Source organism: Cadophora gregata, assembly GCF_030347475.1.
Source record: "Cadophora gregata isolate MNR1 chromosome Unknown scaffold_16, whole genome shotgun sequence".
NCBI classification, from domain to species: domain Eukaryota; kingdom Fungi; phylum Ascomycota; class Leotiomycetes; order Helotiales; family Ploettnerulaceae; genus Cadophora; species Cadophora gregata.
In genome coordinates, this window is record NW_026695939.1 from 460052 (window position 1) to 479996 (window position 19945).

Genomic DNA, 19945 nt, shown 5'->3' on the forward strand with positions numbered 1-19945 from the left:
GTTTGTGTCTTCAAATGTGGAAATTAGATATTATGAATTGCTCTCAAAGAACAGATAAGAATCTTAGAGACCAATTGCAACTGTGCAAGGATTTCAATATGCTGCCTATTTAGATGAAAGGTGTAGTCTAGGAGTTACGCGGCGACAGCTGAAGAACGTTGGAACACAAGCTTCAAAAGGAGCGAGCCAATTAGAGAGAAGGTACGAAAGGACCAATAGCGACTGTCTCGGCAACTTACATAAGTCGCCTCTGCCAAACTTCGATAAACCTCTAGTCCGTCAAGATTGGAAAATTAGTCTCTTAAAATGAGGAATCCTCTATAGACGAACAAATCGACTATCTATCCTCTTTCCCGGATTCAAGTTTTAGTGATCCCCTTTGTTTTTCCATGCCTCCATACGCCTCAACTCCTTGCCATGCAAATTTCCAATAATGAGTTGTAATCAGACAAGGAGGACACTGGATTTTGTTAGCTATGTGGCCAAGTGTTATCATCAGAATTGGACTTACGCATTGACGCATCCATCGTTCTCGCAATTGTTTCTGTGAACTTGGGTCAGTTTCATTTCTCCATAGGTGTCGACTTTTAGACAATGTCTTCAGTCTTCAGAGCAAGAGACTTGCATGGCCTAGCGACTTGAAATTGTTCGAGGGAAAGAATACTGTGGGAGTAAGATTTACGGGCATTTTGCAATGACTTACGTGATTTGTGCCCATTTACCCCAAACCACCTTTCCTCCAGCTGTTACCATACCCAACTCGCTGACGTTGACTTCGATGATCGTTCCCTTGGTCAAGACACCGAGTTGAGTATACATTGGGTTTTGCGGGTTCTTCTTGACCTAGGGGAGGGATTAGCATGACCTCAGCCTGTACAGTGGGCGGATTGGACTAACAGAGATGATAGGCAATTGGACAGTGACGCCCAATTCTGGATGTGTCACATTGCACTTCTTATAACGTAGACCCATGGGCCTGATGAATCGCTCGTACTTGACGGGACGTCTTGTGAAGTCTGGCAGATGGTCAGTGCTCTGTTATTCAGTGATCCCAATAGCAGTACGTACCAGGTCCGACGAAAGTAGGCTTGGTGATCATTCTCTTCCATCCCTTCTTTGCGGTCTTCTTTCCGGTCTAAAAGTTTCATATTAGCTGAGGTTCTGAAGTGATTCCACGGAAAAATCAGGAAGCTCGATATGTGCAGTCTCGAGGTTTCTCGACGTAAAACCGGTAACCGGCCAAATAAGATTCCCTCGATATTCCACGCTTCCCCGCCGTTTTAAAGTATGGTAGCTCCGGATTTGTATGATCCCACAGGGAGTGAAGGAAGTACCGTTACATACCTTTACGACCTTGAACATCTCCTGCTCTGAAATTCCCTTGACTTTAGGTAAAGGCACACTGAAACGTGCCGCCTTCTCTGATCGCTTGTTCTTGATAGCGCTCGATAACGCCTTCGCAGAAGTGGGATTCGAACGGTCGAGGAGGTACTGAGGAAGTGGCGTGCTGCTTGGCTCGTTTGGTGCAGAAGACTTGACGTTTCGCTCTTCGTGCGCCTTGATTTGCTTCTTCATCTGGATCTTCTCATGGTGTCTCTTCTTCTGGTATAGCTTGGCTCTCAATCCAGTCAATTTCTGAGCATCCTCGGATGCTTTGTGGCCCTCTCGTGCTGCCTTCTTGCGAGTTCTCTCCTCATGATCGAGTCTTCTACCGTGGAGCTTGCGCCACCGGTCCATGTACCTGCAAAGATTGGATTAGCACAGATAATCTTACAAGAAATTTGTAGCACGTACTCATTCTGAGGCATGATGGGCTATTTCGGGGGAGAAAGTTTGATGTGGGGGAGTCTGCCAAAACTTGAGGCTGCTTGCGATATCCGATAAGATTTTTTGGATGTGAGCTAGGCACGCTTCGGGACTAGACGAGCTTCTGACTAAGCACAAAATTGTCCAAGATGGTAGCTTTGGATATTGGGAGTCTATTCAGACATTGGGAGGGCAGACATTATACCCATCCTCAAGATGCTCAGCAGAACAGTCAGAAAGTCCTTACTGGACACCAGAATACCTTTCTCCGCGCTGCCTCCAACTTTCCTCCTCCCAAATCGCGCTCGATACTTCCAATCTACCACACAACATATCGAATCCCCTGCGTCGTCGTTCGATTCCTCACAATTACCTACGACGGCATCCTCGACCCCTACTTCAGCTCCTCCGCGCATTCTAACGAAGAGGACTGTTCCCCCGCCTCCAGCGCCAATTGAGACTCCCCTTGCGCTCTCTGAATCAGTTAAGGAGCTTCTCCCGCTTCTAGCAACACAACCATCTCACTATGTGAGCGCACACATTCACGGCAAGCCATACCTCGTCACAGTTGGAGATATGGTCCGACTACCATTTCAGATGCCCGGTGTCGTGGCGGGGGATGTTCTAAGACTGAATAGAGCATCGATTATTGGATCTCGAGATTATACCTTGAAGGGAACACCATATGTGGATGAGAGGTTGTTTGAATGCAGGGCAAGGGTTATGGGAGTGGAGGCAGAGCCGATGAGAATCAAGGAGAAGACGAAACGGAGGAACAGGAAGATCAAGACCGTGAAGAGCAAACTGAAGTTCACAATCCTACGAATATCAGATTTGAAGATCAAGACCCTTGAGGAGGTTGAGCAATGATTGGGCGAGTTGGGTCATCAATCCGTGGACGATGAAGTGGAGGAGTGATCTCCCAGAGTCGAACTATTGGGATTTTTGCTTGGCAACAAGCAATGTATATTATGTATCATGGGGCACTGCTGAATGTCACGTATCGGCAATTTTCAGCCACAATTCCCAAAATCCTGGGTTCAACCCGTGCAAAATATCGAATCTTGTGGCTGGAGCTAACTTCAACCGCAAGGCATTCTATTTGAGTTTTCGTGTCTTATGAGTCTGGTCTCTTTCTGGCATTTGCGCGTCTTGATTTGCTGTTCTGGCTGCCAAGTGTTCAGCCTCAAGCCTCGCGAACCATCACGGCCGAAAAGCTGCATAGTGGGCGTTTTTTCGACCGAAATCTTCGGTACTTTGATTTGATTAAGCACAGTTTTGATTTTGTAATCTCCATATCTGGCGTTAGGCTAAGCCTCAAAGGAAGCACAGCACTGTCTCGAAAATGGATTGGTGCTGAGATGGGCATTTACTATGAATTCCTGGTCTGCCCCATCATTACAAGTCCATATCTGATTTCTGTTGCGATCTCTTAAATGCCTTTTCAGCATGCAAAATCATCCTTATGATACTGGTATGTTCAGCTATCGGTTCTAGCCTCTTCAATTATTAACTCTTCCAGGTCGGAAGTTCTACAATCCATTCTCAACCCGGGCTCCAGTCCTGATATTATTGTTACTATGCACTCTTGGCCTTATTGCTCTATCGGAAGTTGCTGTTCGGCGATTACCTGCTCATGATGGAGTTGGGCGACTGGGAAAGGTTGCCGACCAGCTTAACCAGACACTCAACATAAACATTGGAAGAAATCTCAAGCGACAGGAGTGGAGTGAGTCCTCCTGAAAGTCCCTCTTGAAGAGACATTCTGCGGCCAGCTTAATAGAGAATACATGTTCTGACGCTCAATAGCGACACTCGAATCTACCGACATCATTCTCGATGCGATTCCGTCAGCCACAGTAACACCAGTAGAAAATGGCATCGACTCATCACATACAGGTACCTCCTCGTCTCAAGAGCCTCCCCGACCTACAGTCACTGATGGGCAACTTGGACTGGGGGATGGTTCTCTACCTACTCCACCACCAGACCCTGTTCCGGAGCTAGAACCGACCCCGAATCCGGAACCATTCGTTGGCGGTGGAAACACCAACCCTAGCCCAAGCGGACCCGGAGTTGCTCCCACAGGGCAATTAGATACCGGTGGCCCATCTATACTTCCTCCTGATGCAGGGAATGGAAATTCTCCTCCGGCGCCTACTCCACCGCCGATTTTGGTCATTGCAGATGGCCAAACCTCAACAATAACTCCCGCACCTACACCAGGAGCTTCTGATGTTGCTCCTACTTCTGAGCCAGGTATCGCGGTTGTGGATGGGATTTCATCGAGTCTGTCAGCAGGCCAGATTGTTACAGATTCAAACGGAGCATCGATAGGCGTTCTTACTGAAGTCAATGGACAGACCTTTACTGTTGTTGGTGTTATATCGCCAACAATGTCTGGTATGGTGAGGACAAGGTGCGTGGGAATCTGATATTCTCGGTTACCAGGGTGTACTTTACTGACTACATGCTACTTGTAGTGCTACAGCCTCGACGACCAAAGCTGCAGTCGTACCAGTGTCAACCTTCGTCAACGGAACTGGCACTTATCTCAAATGGTCAAATGGAGGAGTGACATTTGCTCCCAGGATAACGCTCGTCCAATACATATGTGTCGCCATAGTGCCTCTCCTCTTGGCTGTCATCTTCACGATCCCCTGGCGTATCCTGGACAGTACCATCCGCGAGCTCGAACCATTCTATCAGTTGGCCGGACCAGGTGGTGCATTCGCTGAAGACTCACTATGCTTAAACTATGGCGCTTCTTTCCTCATTACCATGCCCTTCAAATCTATCACCAAGGGCCACTTCATAGTCTGCTGGAGCTCGTTGATATCCATCGCCGCTTTGTTTCTCGCTCCTCTTGCGTCAGAGGCATTCTTCGTCAGCTTGACCGGTACTTGTGGTGCAAACATTCCTAGCCAGTTGTGTCACGGTGCTTGGGGCGTTTATCCGAGTCTCGTGCGAGCTATTCAGGGAATCCTGGCCTTCATCGCGGTTCTCCTGGTGTTACTAATTGCTTTCAACTTCAAACGCAGTTCAGGCGTTTACTCCGAGCCGCTCAGTATAATAGGTCTCGCTTCTCTTCTATACAAATCGCATGTCTTGCAAGATTTCCGGGAAATCGACTCGCTGGTTAAAAATAGGGAGCTGAAGAGTATCCTATCTGGCAGGCGATACGCACTTTCTGATTTTACAAGCAATGATCACAAACGTTGCTATGGTCTGGTCAACGTCAATACAGATGTCGAGACAGGATTTACCGCTAAAGCCACGAGGTCCGTAAATAGAGGTCGATACAAATTGGTCATAGGGTCGAAAAGCAACGTGGAGGTCGCTGCAGAGGAAGCTAATAACCACTCTGCACGTTCAAAAGGCGCAAAGTTCTGGTGGGTAGTCACGGAGAAGCTGTATTATATTGCAGCATTCATGTTGCTCGGCGGGCTTCTGGCGCTGATATCTTATTACCATTGGACGAGTGCCGATACGGCATTTGAACGATTCATGAATTCTCAAGACTTTGGCGTTAGGTTTATGATGACCGCACTAGGTGTAGCTGTCAAGCTATTCTGGAGCGGTATTGATCAAGGTGTGTCCTTCTGGAGCTGAAAGGAAAGTCCTTCTGCTAACATTCTTCAGATCTCCGCAAATTAGCTCCTTTCCAACGCCTACTCCACGGCTCGTCACACCCCAACGACTCGGTCCTTGTACCAATCTGGACATCCCCATTCGCAGCCATCATCCCCTCCCTCCGACGCGGCCACTTCTTCGTTGCACTAATCTGCTTCGTGTCCGTCCTCTCTGAATTCCTCCCAATCTGCCTAGCCAACATCTCTTTCTCTCCAGCAATCACCAAGAAGACATACGAAGTCTGCAACTTCATCAGCATGGGTGTACTGATCCTCATGGTAGGCTGCATTTTGTTCTTGATTGGAAGGCCAATGAGAGGAAGACCGTTGCCGAGGAGTCCGGCGACGGTGGCGAGCGTTGGGGTGTATCTGGCGGGCAAGGAAAGTGAGTGGGTGGGCGATGGGCATGGTGGGTTGATGGATGGGTTGGAGGGGGCTTCACTTATGAAGAGGTGGGAGAGGGATGAGTTTATTAGGGAGAAAGGCGTGCTGTATGCTATGGGTGTGGTTCATGGTGATGGATTGAGGATTGATGATGATCGCAGGATACAGCGCTTATGGGCTGATTAGGTGACAAGTTATGAAGAGTTGGTATGAGAGAGCAGGCTGTCATGCTGAATCCGTAGCTGCTGTCAACGATCTGGCTTCTACATTTGATTAGGCTTTCTAGAGGATGCAAGTTCTATTTCACTAGATGTGACTTGCAGTACATTCTATTTAATTTGTCTATAAATCATGAACATCGTGATAGAAACATACATCCTAGTACAGACACTTTGACTCCTCGCTCCAAAAATGCACAAACACGATCAAGTTACCACCGTCCCAAATACACGATCCACGTCCCAAAATACAAAACCAAAGCAACCATTAAAAGAAATTTCCCAGCGTAACCCTATAATACTTCTGGTACTTCGTCTCTATCACACCACCCTTCCTCCTCATCTCCTCCGCCAAAAATTCCGCCTCATCATCATCGATCTTTGCCTTCCCACCAAATAGATCCGCATCCGAAGCCTTCACCCTCTCCGTTTTCATAATAATCTTGTATCCAAAGATCATTCCAAGATATATTGGTATCGGAATATAGCTGACGATGAAGTTCCGCCAGTCGAACTTCTCGCCCGTGACAGGGTTATGCACGAATGTTGGCCAGCCATTGAAAAATGTAATAATGCAGGCAAATATCAGAGCTGCATATGAGCCCTTGACGCCGAATGGCGAAACGTAGGCGAGGGCTGTATCTTCGATGTTCTGCGCTTTGCGGGCGCGTACGAAGCCGATGTGCGAGACGAGGATGGAGATCCACGTCAGTATTCCGAAGATCGTGACGAGAGTCACAAAGTAGGAAAATGTCTTGAAAGTTCCCACATCGGTGCTCATGAAAGCTATCGTGCAGCAAGCGCTTGATAAAGCGAGCGCGTAGATTGGTATGCCTTTGTCATTGGTACGACCGAAGATTTTTGGGGCGTTGCCTTCGATGGCAAGGGAGTAGAGAGATCGAGTTGCGATATACAGATCGGAGTTGGCCGCTGAGAAAGTGAAGATGAGGAGGCACACGTTGATAACGTCTGGTAGACCATCCACGCCTGCAATCAAAGCCGCCACGACGAATGGACTTGCTTCTGCTGAGACAGTCTCGTCACTTGCTGTGTTGGCTGACAGGAGCTGTGGGCTGTTGTATGGAACTGTCATGCCGAGGAGAAGGATGAGAACTATGTAGAAGAAGACGATTCGGAAGAACGTCAACTTCACAGCTCTTGGAATGGCTCGACGTGGATTTTGGGCCTCTCCCACAGTAACGCCGACGAGTTCTGCGCCGAGATAACTGAAGACAGCACTTGTCATCACATTCCAGAATCCTAGGAATCTTCCGCCACCACCAGCTACAAAATATCAATAATTGTATCATGGCAACAGTGGACTGAGGACAACTTACAGGCTTTGTAAGCAGCAAAAGCTCCAGGATCATTCCAGTAATGGAAACCTGTTGGACGAGAATTACTCCCAGCTGCTCCCGTCGCGAGGACGATCGTAAAAATGATGAGTCCCAGCATGACAAGCACTTTGGCACTGCTCAGCCAGAATTCAAACTCCCCAAAAAGCCCAACTCCAAAATAATTGATGGCGATAATTGCAGCAAGGATTATAGCGACGTAAATGGCCCCGTTTGCTCCCGGACCGTCGTAGCCTGCTTTATTGAACCAGTACCTAATGACGAGGACTGATGCGATTATATTGTTCGGAGTTGTGATAATGTACTTGAACCAATAGTTCCAGCCTAACGAAATATGTTAGCTACGGACGCAACGTGCAAAATGGTAGACTTACCGAGAGCGAATCCTAAAGCTGGATCAACGAATCTGTGGGCGAAACCTGTGAACCCTGAGGGCAAGGGAAGCCAAGCGGCCATTTCGCCCTACTTTGAGGTCAATTAACAGATGCAAAGAGTCTGGAGTGTAATTACCATTGCGCTCATGACTGTGAAGCACAACACTCCTACCAGAGCATATCCGAGCAACATACTACCTGGACCTGAATTTGCAAGAGAGGGACCGCTGGTAATTGTCAGTAAGTACTAGACCAGAAACATCGAATGGATTCTCACGTATTAATGAGGAGTCCTGTTCCCAACGCGCCTCCAAGTGCTATCATCGCAATTTGTCTCGTCTTCAAATCTCTGCGAAGTCGCGATCGAGGATCCTCGTCGTAGACATTCGTGGCATGATGGAAAGCCACTTTTTCAGACCCATCGTCGGACGCAATGCCTCCATATGCGTTGATCTCCATCCCATTATATGGATTTGTCTCTATTCCTTGGTACTGTGTCATCTCCATCCCATCGTCGTATCCGTTGTTTGGTCGTACCATCATACGCTATACTGTTCAATTCGATAACGTAGATAATTCGATCGCATGCGCAATAAGAACAAGAGTTGTAAACTGGAAAGCGAAAAGGGCCAGAAGAAAAGCGAAAGGCTTCAGCCTCACGAGGACACCTCGAAATTTGTACAGCCCTCCGAGTTGAACGAAAGCGAACCATTCGCGGCTGTACAGATTGCATTCCGCTCCTCGGCTACCGCAGATTTAAATTTAAGCCTGCATTCGGCTCAAGCAAATCACACGAATGTGAGGCTGACAATCACGCTTGTGATTGCTCGGTGAGAGTTGAGACATCGATGCCAATGCTCTTCACAGCCCACTCTCCCCGGTGGTGTGCATGAACTAAGCTGGATGTAGCTTCGCAAAGACGCCACCCAAGAACCCTTAGCCACCTCAACCAAGCCAAAACAGACGTGTGACATGTTCAAGCTCTCAATTGTGGTCCGCTCGCGTCTTGAAGGATTGGGGCTGGTCAGGCCGGCCGAAGAAGGAACAGCAGTGGAAGAGATGAGCTCCAAGACCACGCGTTTGGAATCAGGCAGATAGCGAGGCATTCTTGATGCCCTAGAGTTCTCGGCTCCACAGGAATGTCAAAAGTCGAATGCTAATACGTCCGAAATACAAGTTTCATAGCTACGAAGATGTGGAGGAGAAGTTGTCATGCACTTTTGAGATGTGGTAGGCTGCACTTTATGTACCTTCTTGGCAACGATCTGGGATTGCTTAGGTAGGGTTAGCGTTCCTGTCACTGTGATTAGCGAGGCTCTCGCCTAAACTTTCAAAAGGGGCTCAGCTCAAACTGAATATCACGAGACGTCCAGGTGACTTATTGAAGATCGTGCTGATCCGTAGTGGAGATGTTGCATACAAGGGAAGCAGCACGCTCGTCATTATCGGCAAGAAAGTTTAGTGAACCTTCGGAGTCGTAGCCAATCAGAATGTTGCTTTGTTCGAGGTCGACTCCAATCTCCACTGGTGAATATTTGAACGGAGTAAACAATGCTGGTAAATTTCATGCTTACGGCACTCTTGAAATTCTTTTCTTGAAATCTGCGGCACATATTTTCTCTACCATTCGTCTTACTACATAGAGTACTTTCAAGTTCACTCTTTGTTCTGTTCACAACAATGATCTTCCCAGACCTCAGGGTTATCATATAGTTATCTGACTTGTTTGCTTCACTACAATCAAGTACTCTACTGGACTAGCTCTTTCAAAGAAGTTTGCGCATTATATATGGCTGTACTTCAGACTAAAAATCGTGGTGCTAGTGAGTCATGCCGTGCTACCTATTGCAATGGTTTGCAATGGTGAGCCGAGTTACAGCATGATTAGAACACAGTATTGACGTCAAAAGTTAGGTATTATATTTCAAAAGCTTTCGAGCTTGTCATTGCGACGAAATATGAGAACCCATGATTTTCTGAAAACAAGCCTCTTTGTTTACATTGGTCCTTGCAGACACTTGAAGATACCCCACCATTTTCGCTTAAGTGAGAAGGATTAACCAGGTTAACCATGTCGCAGCAAGCTTCGCTGGCAGGTAATCTCTGGATACCAGGTTAAGTCCCTCTTTTAAGATTGATGCTTTGTGAGAAGGCAATCTAAACTGAGAGAAAATCAAAGTTGGGGTCTTCAGTCGGCAGAAATTCTGAAGCAATTCAAACAAAGACACAAACTCTTGCAAGCTTAGAACAAAGGACTTCGAACACAATGGAACAATGGCAACAATGATAGAAGCTAGGAAAAGAGAAGAACAGCAGCAACATATCCTATAAATACCAACTGTCTCGACCTTACTTTCATCATTCCCATCCTCGCTCATCTCCCCCAACACAAGCTACCTCACTTCCCAAACAACGATCTTGACCAAATACGGTCAACATGTGTTACCACAGACGTACAGTATACTCTTGCCGACACAACGGCTGGGGGAGACCTGTTCGCACCTGCAATCTTCAGAAGGCCTACCTCGATGGAAGTTTTTTCAAGGAATGCGAGATCATGAGCGCACATCCGCTCCATTCAGTGAAAGTGGATACAGTCTGCCAGGCATGCGCCAAAAAGCAAAGGAAGACAGCAGCAACATTGTCTAAGATCAGGGCACAATTGATGGCGCTGAACGAGAAGGTGGGCAAAGTTCAGAAAGTCAGAGGTTCAAGCGAGGAAGGGTCACAAGCTAGCGATCATGCATTGTGTGTTGGCATCGATGATGGTAAGTACAAGCCCATCTCACTGGATGCTACCCTGATGAAGTATGCATGATGAATAGAATGTTGGACTTGGCAGTGTCGAGGTCATTTCAATGCAGATTTCCATATTATTTAGTGACAAGTCATGTCGAATTTGTGCCTGTTTTTTCATTGATTTCTTGCTATTCCTTACAATATCTGGGGCGTCTTTCGTGCTGTACGGCTAATTGTTGCAGTTTTGAATTATTATTTGCCGACATCTGCATAGGCTTTCCCGCCAGCAGCCTTGTCGATTTCAATACACTCCTGTAGGCCGCACATATTGAAAAGTCCCTTCACGCCCGGCCCAGAATGCTCTGGGGAGACGAAACCCTGCGTCTTCAGATGCTGCAACTCTGCCTGAACACTTGACGTAACTGGAGTTAAACTCAACGCGGGAAAGATGATTATTCTGAAACCCAGCTCTCTCGCCTCATTGACTGTAATATCAGGCGTCGTTCCGCCTGGAACCATGTTGAGTAGGACTGGAACGTCTCCCATCATCTCGCAGATTCTCCTCGCTTCGTCCTTCGATTGCAACGCTTCCAGAAAAACGGCGTCGACTCCAATCTTGACAGCTTCTTTCAAACGTTCGGCGGCTTTGTCAAAGCCCATACCCTGTCTCGCGTCTGTTCGAGCTGTTGAGTTTACAGGCGAAGGTGTCAAACACCTTTCCACGGATGCTCGATTCGCCATTTGTAACATGTGCACGGAATTTGGTGCGATCACTGGAGTATTCCAGCCCGACAGTATTACTCAAGAATATATTTCTCGACGTCGAAGAAAAGTAAACAAGGTGAACTCGATCTACTTTCAGCTGGACGAAGACGCAGAAGCAGACTATGCAGGCAGATTTACCATCGATCTTTCAAAAGTTGAGCCATCGATTGCTGTTCATCCCAAGCCAGATAATGTGGTTCCTGTATCCGAGAAAGCAGGGATGCATCTTGATGGGGTTTTCATTGGTGCTTGCACAACAACCGAAGAAGGGCTTGTTCTTGCTGGTCTAGTTTTGAAAGCTGGGCTGGAACAGAAGCTTCCTCTGGCCAAAGGGGGGAGACATTGCGTCCCAGGATCTTTACCAATTGTCGAGAAATTGAAAGAACTCGGCTTGTTGGAGATTTACGAAGCTGCAGGGTTCATGAGGGGACCTCCTGGTTGCTCATTCTGTGTGGGGTTGTCTGCCGAGAAGGCTGCAGCAGGTGAGACTTGGTTGAGCTCTCAGAACAGGAATTTCAAGAATCGCATGGGACCAGGTAAGTATCACAAAATTGTTAGAACATATGAAAATCAGATAACTGACTGTATAAGGTTCATTCGGAAGGGTGTCCACGGCTGTTGTGTGTGCTGCCTCAAGTTTCAATATGAAGGTCACTGATCCCGCTCCATTTTTATTAGACCTTGATGTCGCTTTTCTTGAAGCATATAAAAGACAGCCAAAGATCAGTGGCTCAGTACTAACATATGTCGAACCCAATCTGATGTCCTCAAATAACATCGAGTGATCTGAGAGCAGTTTAGGTCCACCAAAAGCAGGGCACGGAGAAAGCAAGGAGCAGCCAACAGAACTTGGAGTTATTGAAAGTAAAGTTGTTACACTAGGCGATTTCATTGATACAGATGCAGCAAGTTTGACAGACTCGCTTCTTGCTGTCAGTGTAATCATACACTGACTTCGTCTAGCTTGCACCAGGTCCTACTCTAACCACATGTGTCACTGATGAGGATTTTGGAAAGCATGTCCTCGAGCATACCTATCCGGAGTTCAGGACAGCAGTGCGCAATGGGAGTCAAGTCGTGGTAGCTGGAAATGCCTTTGGCGTCGGATCATCACGGGAAGTAGCGGTTTTTGCCCTCAAGGGTATGTTTACATCAAGTCCTGCCGAACCTCAAACTTATCAAAGACAGGAGCCGGAGTCAAAGCTGTCATAGCACGTTCGTTCGCATTCATCTACGGCCGCAACCAACCCAGCCTGGGCATGCTTGGTATCACAATTGCGGACGAGGAATTCTTTGCCTTGGCAAAAGACGGCGTCGAGATTATTATTGATGTCCCTCAACGCCAAATTCGTATCCAGGAGCGAAAGTTCGCTTTCAAGTTGTCGGAGATCGAGTACAATCTGACCAAAAACAATGGAATCTCTGAGACGTATAGATTGTATGGTAAATCCATATGGGAGTAGATGACTAAGGGTAGCGAGAAGGTGCCTCAGGGGGTAGGAGAGGGAGAAAATGACCCTGTTATCCTCGACGATAGGCTCGAGTGATGAGAGAGCCCAAACAACATTGGAAAGGAATTCAAACACTGCAAATCAACAGAATTAGATCTGCCATGACTTCCGATTTAGACATTACATCCGAACTCTACCCTGCAAGCTTTAAGAGCGGATGTTCTCAAGAGTCCATTGAAACAGTTGCTCTGACCTCCATGCTCTCCTTAGGATCGGGGATTTTTAGAGCGCTCTTCTACTTGTAAGACGTGTGTGGACACCCCTTTGGCAGACTAATGTGAGTCTACGGCCTCTAGTGAGGAACTTACGTTGTGTATCCGGTATCAAGGACGAAGGACGAAGGTAACCCAGGTTCTCATCATGATAGTCTCGCTTATTTACTGATTATATAAGCCGAAAGAAAACAAACCAGAAATGCAAGGAGAGTGAACAACCACAAGACAGAGAAGCTGACACTTCCAATGAGTGGCCAACATCTTATTTGAAGACCTGAGTCTATACCCCTGTCGGGAGGTTAGTGTTTCGCGTCCCAGAGAAGAATATGGCTTGTTTCTGGATTCTTTTGAAAAACAAAAAACAAAGGCTGTACTTTCCACAGTGCAGAAATAAAGCATTGTGATTTCTTTGACGAAATTATTTATTTTATCATTATCCAGAGTTTTTTCATCTTGCTCAGTGAACATTTTCGCTGACTAACCATCTTGTGCTTCCCAACGCTGTTTCGTGTTCCCTGGCAACTTCGAGCTTCTCAGTTTGATGAGAAGATACTCTTTGTCCACTTGAAGTGTCTTACTCCAATCTTGTGGAGGTAAAATAAGCTTCAATTCAAGTTACTGTGGCACATACTCATATTTAGCTCGCTGGCTTTACTTCTGCCTGTTTGGCACCCTGGGTTCGTCGTATCAACTTAACCTCCCTCCCCGCTTCAGGCGATCACATCAAAATACACGGAAATGTATTGTTTCATGGGTCGACTTCATATTGAGTACTGTTCCAATTTTGGGTAATTATGGACTGTTTTGACTATGAGATGTTTCGCTGACAAAATTGGCCAGATGGACGTGTTGACTAGCATAGAACATTCGATGGACTGACAATAATCATCTCTATATTATTCCATACCGCACTACACCGTGTTGGTGCTTGCTTTGAAGTAGTGTTTGTGTTAAAATAGCATGCGGCTACGCAGGTTCAGGGTTTGACATTACATATATCAAAACTAAGACTGTACAAGATTTCACTCTGCCTCATCGATGAAACATAAAAGGAAGAAACACATCAGAACATTCCCAATACCATAAGACACGTCAAGCCAAAGTCGCCGCAACAGCCTTTTTCATCTCCACAATATTCGCCGCGGATCTCCATCCACTCCAATTATGATTGTACAAGCCCCAAGTCTCTTCATAATCCTGCGTCCCAGACCGAATATAGTAACTCCCCGCCACCACCCAATAAAACCACCCTATCTTCTGCGCCGGCAGATAACTCCTCAAACAACTCGCATACACCCCAGTGTACGAGTTATCCGCCTGGCTATGTCCCCACTCAGTAAGCATCATAGGAAGGGTATTCACCTTCGTGCCAGACACCGTGCTGAACCCATTATTGACGAGATTACTTTGCAGCGAGCTGCAGGACGTAATGGAATTCTCGTAATCATGGAGCTCGAGGATGATTTTATCTTTGAACGCGAAATCTGACTTGAGGAACTTAACGCCGTTACCGAGATCGGTGCCTTCAACGACGGGCTTGAGCTGCGTGTCGAAGTTGAGGCCCGAGAAGGTGATGAGGATGTTGGGGTTGGCGGCGTTGATGACTTTGGAGGCGGCGACCATGTTGGTGTACCAGGTGCCCCAGTTGTAGGTTGCGGCGACGCCGGCGTTGTTGCTTGGGTTGCGGAGCTCGTTGCGCATGCCGATGCTGGTTAGGGCGGGCCAGTTCTTGCCCTGGAGGGTATGTGTCAGAGAGGGTGATGGGTACGGATGAGTCTTGCTAAGCTAACTTACGTGTTTGACCATGTATTCGAGTCCTCGCTTCCACTTGGCGGTGTTGAAATAGGTGTCGCCGAACCATGAGTTGCCATCGTCGCCTGAGCAGCACCATTTTCCGTTGGACATGTGGTTGTCAAGGTGAACGTAGATTTGTTGCTTCGCGCACTCAGCGGCAACAGCATCAAATACCTATGATTTTGTTAGAGTTCGGTCTTCTATGAAGAGAGTAGGAGCATTGAGTAACTTACCTGCAATCTTGTCGTACTAGCAGAAAAACTCGGGTTATTCTTCAAGACCTTCTGGTACACAATCGGTCCATTCGTAGTTCCCAAAGCCTTGTTGAAAGCAGCAGAGAGCTTAACATCGCCTCCATTGTCCAAGATGTCGTCGATCATCTGAATGGCGAATGTCAGCCGAATGGCATTCATTCCCAAACTCTTGATATCCGAGACGATCTTGGCGATAGAAGTATACTGGAGACCTTCGGGGATCATGACATCAGCAGCTCCGGGCCAATTGACACCCGCGTAGGTGACATTGTTCCCCTTGGAGTTGTGGATCCAGCGTCCTGATCCGAAGAATGGTGCGTCTGGCCAGCATTGTCCACCGACAACACTTAGTGCCAGGACAGCGAGATGGGAGAACTTGAAATGCATGGTAGAAAGACTTGAGAAAGGTAGAATGCGGAGATCCTAGGGTAATCTGAACTTTCAGCATAATTCACAGCTTAAGCCGTGGTCTTTATATATTTGGGTTCTGGAAAAACTATGCTACCAAGTGAACCCATATGGCCCACTTCCTTTACCCGCGCCATTGAACATTTGTGAACTATGCTCCCCGAACATCCCCAAAATCAAAATGGAGCAACGACCTGAACTAAGAGATTGAACTACTGAAATGGCACTAGTGTAGAAATTTAGGCCTTTGAGCAATGTTGCAAATTTGTGAGGAAGGGTAATATGATGGCATCGGAAAGTTCCATGCTTCGGTTGAAGTGAGTGCCATTGGGACATTGAAATGCCGAAATCAAGGTTTGTGATAAGCGTTCGGCGTAAAAAGGAAGTATAGAGCGAGATGCCAGTGAAGGAATACGTAAGTCATGTTGCTGCTACAGCGGGAGATACCAGGTGATGCATACGATTCATGGAACTGAGGATCTTCCACGAAGGAGATCATGCAGCAGCGACATCTCGGGCCGGACCTACCCCGCAAAATGTCAACCAACACCCTTGTGCCACTAAAAGTAATAATGTGCCTGATGGAAACATGAGAACTGCCGAGAAGAACCCTTATTGTGGGGTAACCGGCATGTTGAATAAACATCTTTGAATGAGCTTGTGTTCATCCGGCAGGTGAGAACCTTGATATCCCCGACATCCCCGCGAGGATCACGAGGACTGCTGCCAAGACTTTCTTTGGGCCAATGGGCTTTATTGAATTCGGCAGTGCATTCGTCCAGGCTACCATTGGGTGGAGATTTAGGCGTGAACCGACGCAGACAAAATAATTGATTGGGTTTGTGACAGTAAACAAACCGGTAAATTTAACACCGTCTAAGGAGCTAGCTCTAAATGGCCACTAGGTCAACGGTGAAATCAAGCGTCTGGCACGCAAGCTGGTGAGCTTCAGGAGCTCCAGGGCCGCAAGATGCAGCCCCAAGTCCGTGATGCCCGCCATCGATGCGGAATAGAACTTTATCACTCTTCCCCAATTCGTGCGGATGTTTGGCCTTCTGCAACTCATGTGCCGAGAACCTCTGAACATTAAAATCGAATCCCTTCTCTCGTACTGGCTTTTCGCAAGTGAGCGTTGCTCGAATGCCATTTCCCTTCCCATTTGTAAGATGAACCCATCTCGCATCTGTTCTGTTGCCGTTTTCTTGCGGGTACTCGTAGTTCACCATCATGTCGTCAACTGTTTTTGACCAAACACCGATTTTGCCGGCTTCCTTCTTGTCCCTGTAGCTCTCGCCCGGACCGCGACCAAACCACTTGATGGCTCGGGTGTCTTTATTCATCTCCATCTCGAGTCCGAATCGAGGCAGAACTTTTGGCATAGGTCCGCGAGGTACTGCTGTGACATGAATACAGATCTCGCCATCGCCATGGATTGTGTAGACTGTGATGGTATCGAATCCCCAGGCGAGAATGGGCGGACTGATCCAGCTCTTCACGATGATGTTGAAAGTGCCTGAGTCTTCAGTAGCTTGGACAGATCTGATTTGCTGCGTCATTGAATCGACGCCAAACAGCTTCCACATCTCTGCATCAATGGGAGCATCATTGTCAGTCGGTGCTCGCCAGAACGTCAGTTGTGGACCATTGGCGCCATCAAACACATCTGTCCCTCCAATAGACCACTTCGTAATCTGGCCAACAGTCTTGTCAAACTCGAATGCAAAATCGAGATTCGAGATCGTCACTGTAGTGCGACTGTCTGAGAACGTTGCATAGTTGTTTGGTCGAGGCGAATCTACAACTTCGAACGAAGCGATAGAGTTGATCGAGAATTGAGCCCAAGCAATCTCGTGCCCAGAATGCGACCACAAACTCTCCGTCGTGGTGCTGAGTGATATGGAGATCCACCATTCACTGCTATCATGGATAATATGTTCGAGCCCTGGAATGGCAACCTTGGCGCTGCCTCCGGCTGGAATTGCTGGTAGCGGAAGACTTCCGGATGCTACAACTGATTCGGAAGCCCTAATAATGTCAATTCCTATGTAAATTTCAGTAGAGTGAGGGCAACTCACCCGACAGAGAAGCTTGAAACCTTCCATTCTGCTCGGAGATGTTCCAGTGCAAGGAAATCATATCTATTGGTCAGTACCAGTTCGTCCCCTGCTCTCGCCATATCAACAGGCTCAAAGACTTTCTTGAGTTCCACCAAGCCAGGTCCAGGTTTATGGTCTGAAGTACAGACGCCATCCATAACGAAGTTACCATCATTTGGCGTGTCCCCAAAATCCCCACCATAACCATAGAAGGTAGTGCCGTCTTCAAGCTTCTTGACCAAGCCGTGATTGGCCCATTCCCAGATGAATCCGCCTTGAAGTCTTCGGTACTTGTTAAATGCGTCTTGATATTCTCTCAACCCGCCTGGTCCATTGCCCATCGCATGTGCATACTCGCAAAGGATGATAGGCTTCTTGAAGTTGTCTCCTTCATCCATAGCACGCTCTACAAGCTGCTCAACTGGAAGGTACATGTAGCTGAACATGTCCGCTGAAACTGCCTTCACATCGCCTTCATAATGGACAGGTCTCGTGGGGTCGATTTCCTTCACCCAGTCGTACATTGCCTTGTGGTTTCGACCATAAAATGCTTCGTTGCCGAGACTCCAGATGATGATACAAGGGTGATTTTTGTCTCTAAGAACGAGTTGCCGCATCCGTTCCACATATGCCTCCTGCCAAGATGGGTTATCTGAAGTGAACTTGGCTGACTGGGGGAATGTCAAGACTTTGCGGTCCTCGTAAGGCATGCTCTCAGGGATTGCTTGTGGCCTAGCAACGGCATCGTAAAAGCCATGACACTCCAGATCAGCCTCATCGATGACATAGAGACCGAGCTCATCTGCCATATCATAGAGCTCGGGAGATGAAGGGTAATGAGAACAGCGTAGCGCATTGATATTGTGCTGTTTCATCAAGTGCAGATCCTGTCTAATAAAGTCCTGAGGGACGGCTCGTCCAAGTTCGGGATGATGATCATGTCGGTTAACTCCTCGAAGAAGGATGGCTTTCCCATTGACCTGGAGATTGCCATTTCTGATCTCAACTCGACGAAACCCAACACGTTGCTGTATCTTCTGAAGCGAGTTTGAGCCATCGAGAAGTGTGATGCTGAGATCGTATAATGCTGGCGTCTCAGCGGTCCATTTCTGAGGCTTTGCAACATCGATGGTAAAAAGACTCTCTGATGAGTTCGCTTGTACTGGATATGCATTCTCGCAAACAATGGTTTGCTGAGTCGGCCCGGGGCTCCTCAACTCAATTTTGATCGTGCTGGATGTGGATAGCACGTGTTGAAGGTGCAATTCCAACTTTGCATTTTCGTATTCGCTGTCAAGCTCTGTCCTGATGGTGAAATCCTCAATGTGACCTCGCTTGAGGAAAGCAATCAAGTGAACATCGCGGAAAATGCCTGTGGTGAAGACAGTCAGTTATGCGCAACGTTCTCCTTGCGGTCTTAGACATACCTGATAACCACCACTGATCTTGATCTTCAATATAACTTCCATCGCACCACTGATAAACAGTAAGACGGACTTTGTTGACGCCATCTGCTCCGAATTTGACGAGATCGGTAACATCAAACTCTGCTGCATTCCGGCTTCCCTGAGAGTACCCGACTTCAACGCCATTCACGCTGAGATGGAACGCACTGTCAACGCCCTCAAATCGAAGTCTGTAAGACAACTCCCCACTATTTTCCCATTTCCGAGGGATATGGAAGTCCCTTTCATATGTTCCAGTTGGGTTCTCTGATGGAACATGTGGTGGGTCGACAGGGAAGGGGTATTGAACGTTTGTGTAGTGAGGATTCCCGTACCCTTGAAGTTGCCAATGGCCTGGAACATCGATAGTTGAAGCATCGTCTAACTTATCGGACGGCAGAGGAGCGAGTGCTGGACGAGCTGCATAATGAAATCGCCAACGACCATTTAAAAGTAATGATTGTTCAGGAAGAGCATAGGCTCGTGGAGGAAGTCGGTTCCTCTGAAATATGCGCTCATTTTCGTAATCCAGAGGAGTTTCGTTCAAGTCAGAAGCGGTAACAAGCATGACTCGCAATCTTCACAGTGTGTCGCAGGAAACGGTACTCGAAACAAAAAAGAGGAGGCGGATTGAAGAGGATACAGAGGAGACATATCAATATATATGTCTGCTTGGATGTACCAAGATAACCATAAGTTACCTTCACGAGGATCTGTAGAAAGCCAGGCACTGGGCAGGCACAACTCTATTGGATATGGCGCTACCCACCTTGTTCGGTTTGTTGCCCATTTGATAGAGGCTTCATACTTCCGCCGGACCGCGCGGGTATCGGCTCTGACTGCAGGGCGACTGAGGCTGCATGCATCTTGATGCATCTATCCAGGTAGATAGGTGATAGGTGTGGGATGAGGCTGGTCGTGGTTGACGAACGTACCTAGGTAGGCATGC

General features: G+C 47.5%; 8 protein-coding genes across 9 annotated transcripts; 3 read left to right on the plus strand and 5 right to left on the minus strand.

Moving 5' to 3' along the window:
- Positions 1-444: 444 nt before the first annotated feature.
- NSA2 (Ribosome biogenesis protein) lies at positions 445-1808 on the minus strand (the record flags this gene model as incomplete). The annotated part of the gene is made up of 7 exons (XM_058498815.1): positions 445-460; positions 512-544; positions 704-843; positions 898-1016; positions 1069-1135; positions 1345-1741; positions 1795-1808. 7 exons carry the CDS (start codon positions 1806-1808, stop codon positions 445-447), a joined length of 786 nt encoding a protein of 261 aa, XP_058351081.1.
- A 214-nt stretch (positions 1809-2022) lies between these two features.
- ONS95_005409 (uncharacterized protein) lies at positions 2023-2676 on the plus strand (the record flags this gene model as incomplete). The annotated part of the gene is made up of 1 exon (XM_058498816.1): positions 2023-2676. The coding sequence occupies one exon, from the start codon at positions 2023-2025 to the stop codon at positions 2674-2676; it is 654 nt and encodes a 217-aa protein (XP_058351082.1).
- Positions 2677-3255: 579 nt separating this feature from the next.
- ONS95_005410 (uncharacterized protein) lies at positions 3256-6008 on the plus strand (the record flags this gene model as incomplete). Its single annotated transcript, XM_058498817.1, has 5 exons — positions 3256-3280; positions 3329-3535; positions 3616-4225; positions 4290-5398; positions 5449-6008. The coding sequence occupies 5 exons, from the start codon at positions 3256-3258 to the stop codon at positions 6006-6008; spliced, it is 2511 nt and encodes an 836-aa protein (XP_058351083.1).
- Positions 6009-6155: 147 nt separating this feature from the next.
- ONS95_005411 (uncharacterized protein) lies at positions 6156-9027 on the minus strand. Of its 2 annotated transcripts, none has more exons than XM_058498818.1 (5): positions 8047-9027; positions 7906-7996; positions 7770-7857; positions 7378-7719; positions 6156-7324 (listed from the first exon to the last, which is right to left on the minus strand). In XM_058498818.1, the coding sequence occupies exons 1-5, from the start codon at positions 8310-8312 to the stop codon at positions 6309-6311; spliced, it is 1803 nt and encodes a 600-aa protein (XP_058351084.1). In that variant the 5' UTR covers positions 8313-9027; the 3' UTR covers positions 6156-6308. The 2 variants fall into 2 exon arrangements, with proteins under 2 accessions (XP_058351084.1, XP_058351085.1); XM_058498819.1 differs by having other exon boundaries at positions 7770-7860.
- A 1733-nt stretch (positions 9028-10760) lies between these two features.
- On the minus strand, positions 10761-11168 carry ONS95_005413 (uncharacterized protein; the record flags this gene model as incomplete). The annotated part of the gene is made up of 1 exon (XM_058498820.1): positions 10761-11168. One exon carries the CDS (start codon positions 11166-11168, stop codon positions 10761-10763), a length of 408 nt encoding a protein of 135 aa, XP_058351086.1.
- An 88-nt stretch (positions 11169-11256) lies between these two features.
- ONS95_005414 (uncharacterized protein) lies at positions 11257-12736 on the plus strand (the record flags this gene model as incomplete). Its single annotated transcript, XM_058498821.1, has 4 exons — positions 11257-11809; positions 12075-12205; positions 12237-12414; positions 12462-12736. The coding sequence occupies 4 exons, from the start codon at positions 11257-11259 to the stop codon at positions 12734-12736; spliced, it is 1137 nt and encodes a 378-aa protein (XP_058351087.1).
- A 1355-nt stretch (positions 12737-14091) lies between these two features.
- On the minus strand, positions 14092-15434 carry ONS95_005415 (uncharacterized protein; the record flags this gene model as incomplete). The annotated part of the gene is made up of 3 exons (XM_058498822.1): positions 14092-14733; positions 14794-14967; positions 15027-15434. The coding sequence occupies 3 exons, from the start codon at positions 15432-15434 to the stop codon at positions 14092-14094; spliced, it is 1224 nt and encodes a 407-aa protein (XP_058351088.1).
- Positions 15435-16345: 911 nt separating this feature from the next.
- On the minus strand, positions 16346-19564 carry ONS95_005416 (uncharacterized protein; the record flags this gene model as incomplete). Its single annotated transcript, XM_058498823.1, has 3 exons — positions 16346-17480; positions 17531-18923; positions 18979-19564. The coding sequence occupies 3 exons, from the start codon at positions 19562-19564 to the stop codon at positions 16346-16348; spliced, it is 3114 nt and encodes a 1037-aa protein (XP_058351089.1).
- Positions 19565-19945: the final 381 nt, after the last annotated feature.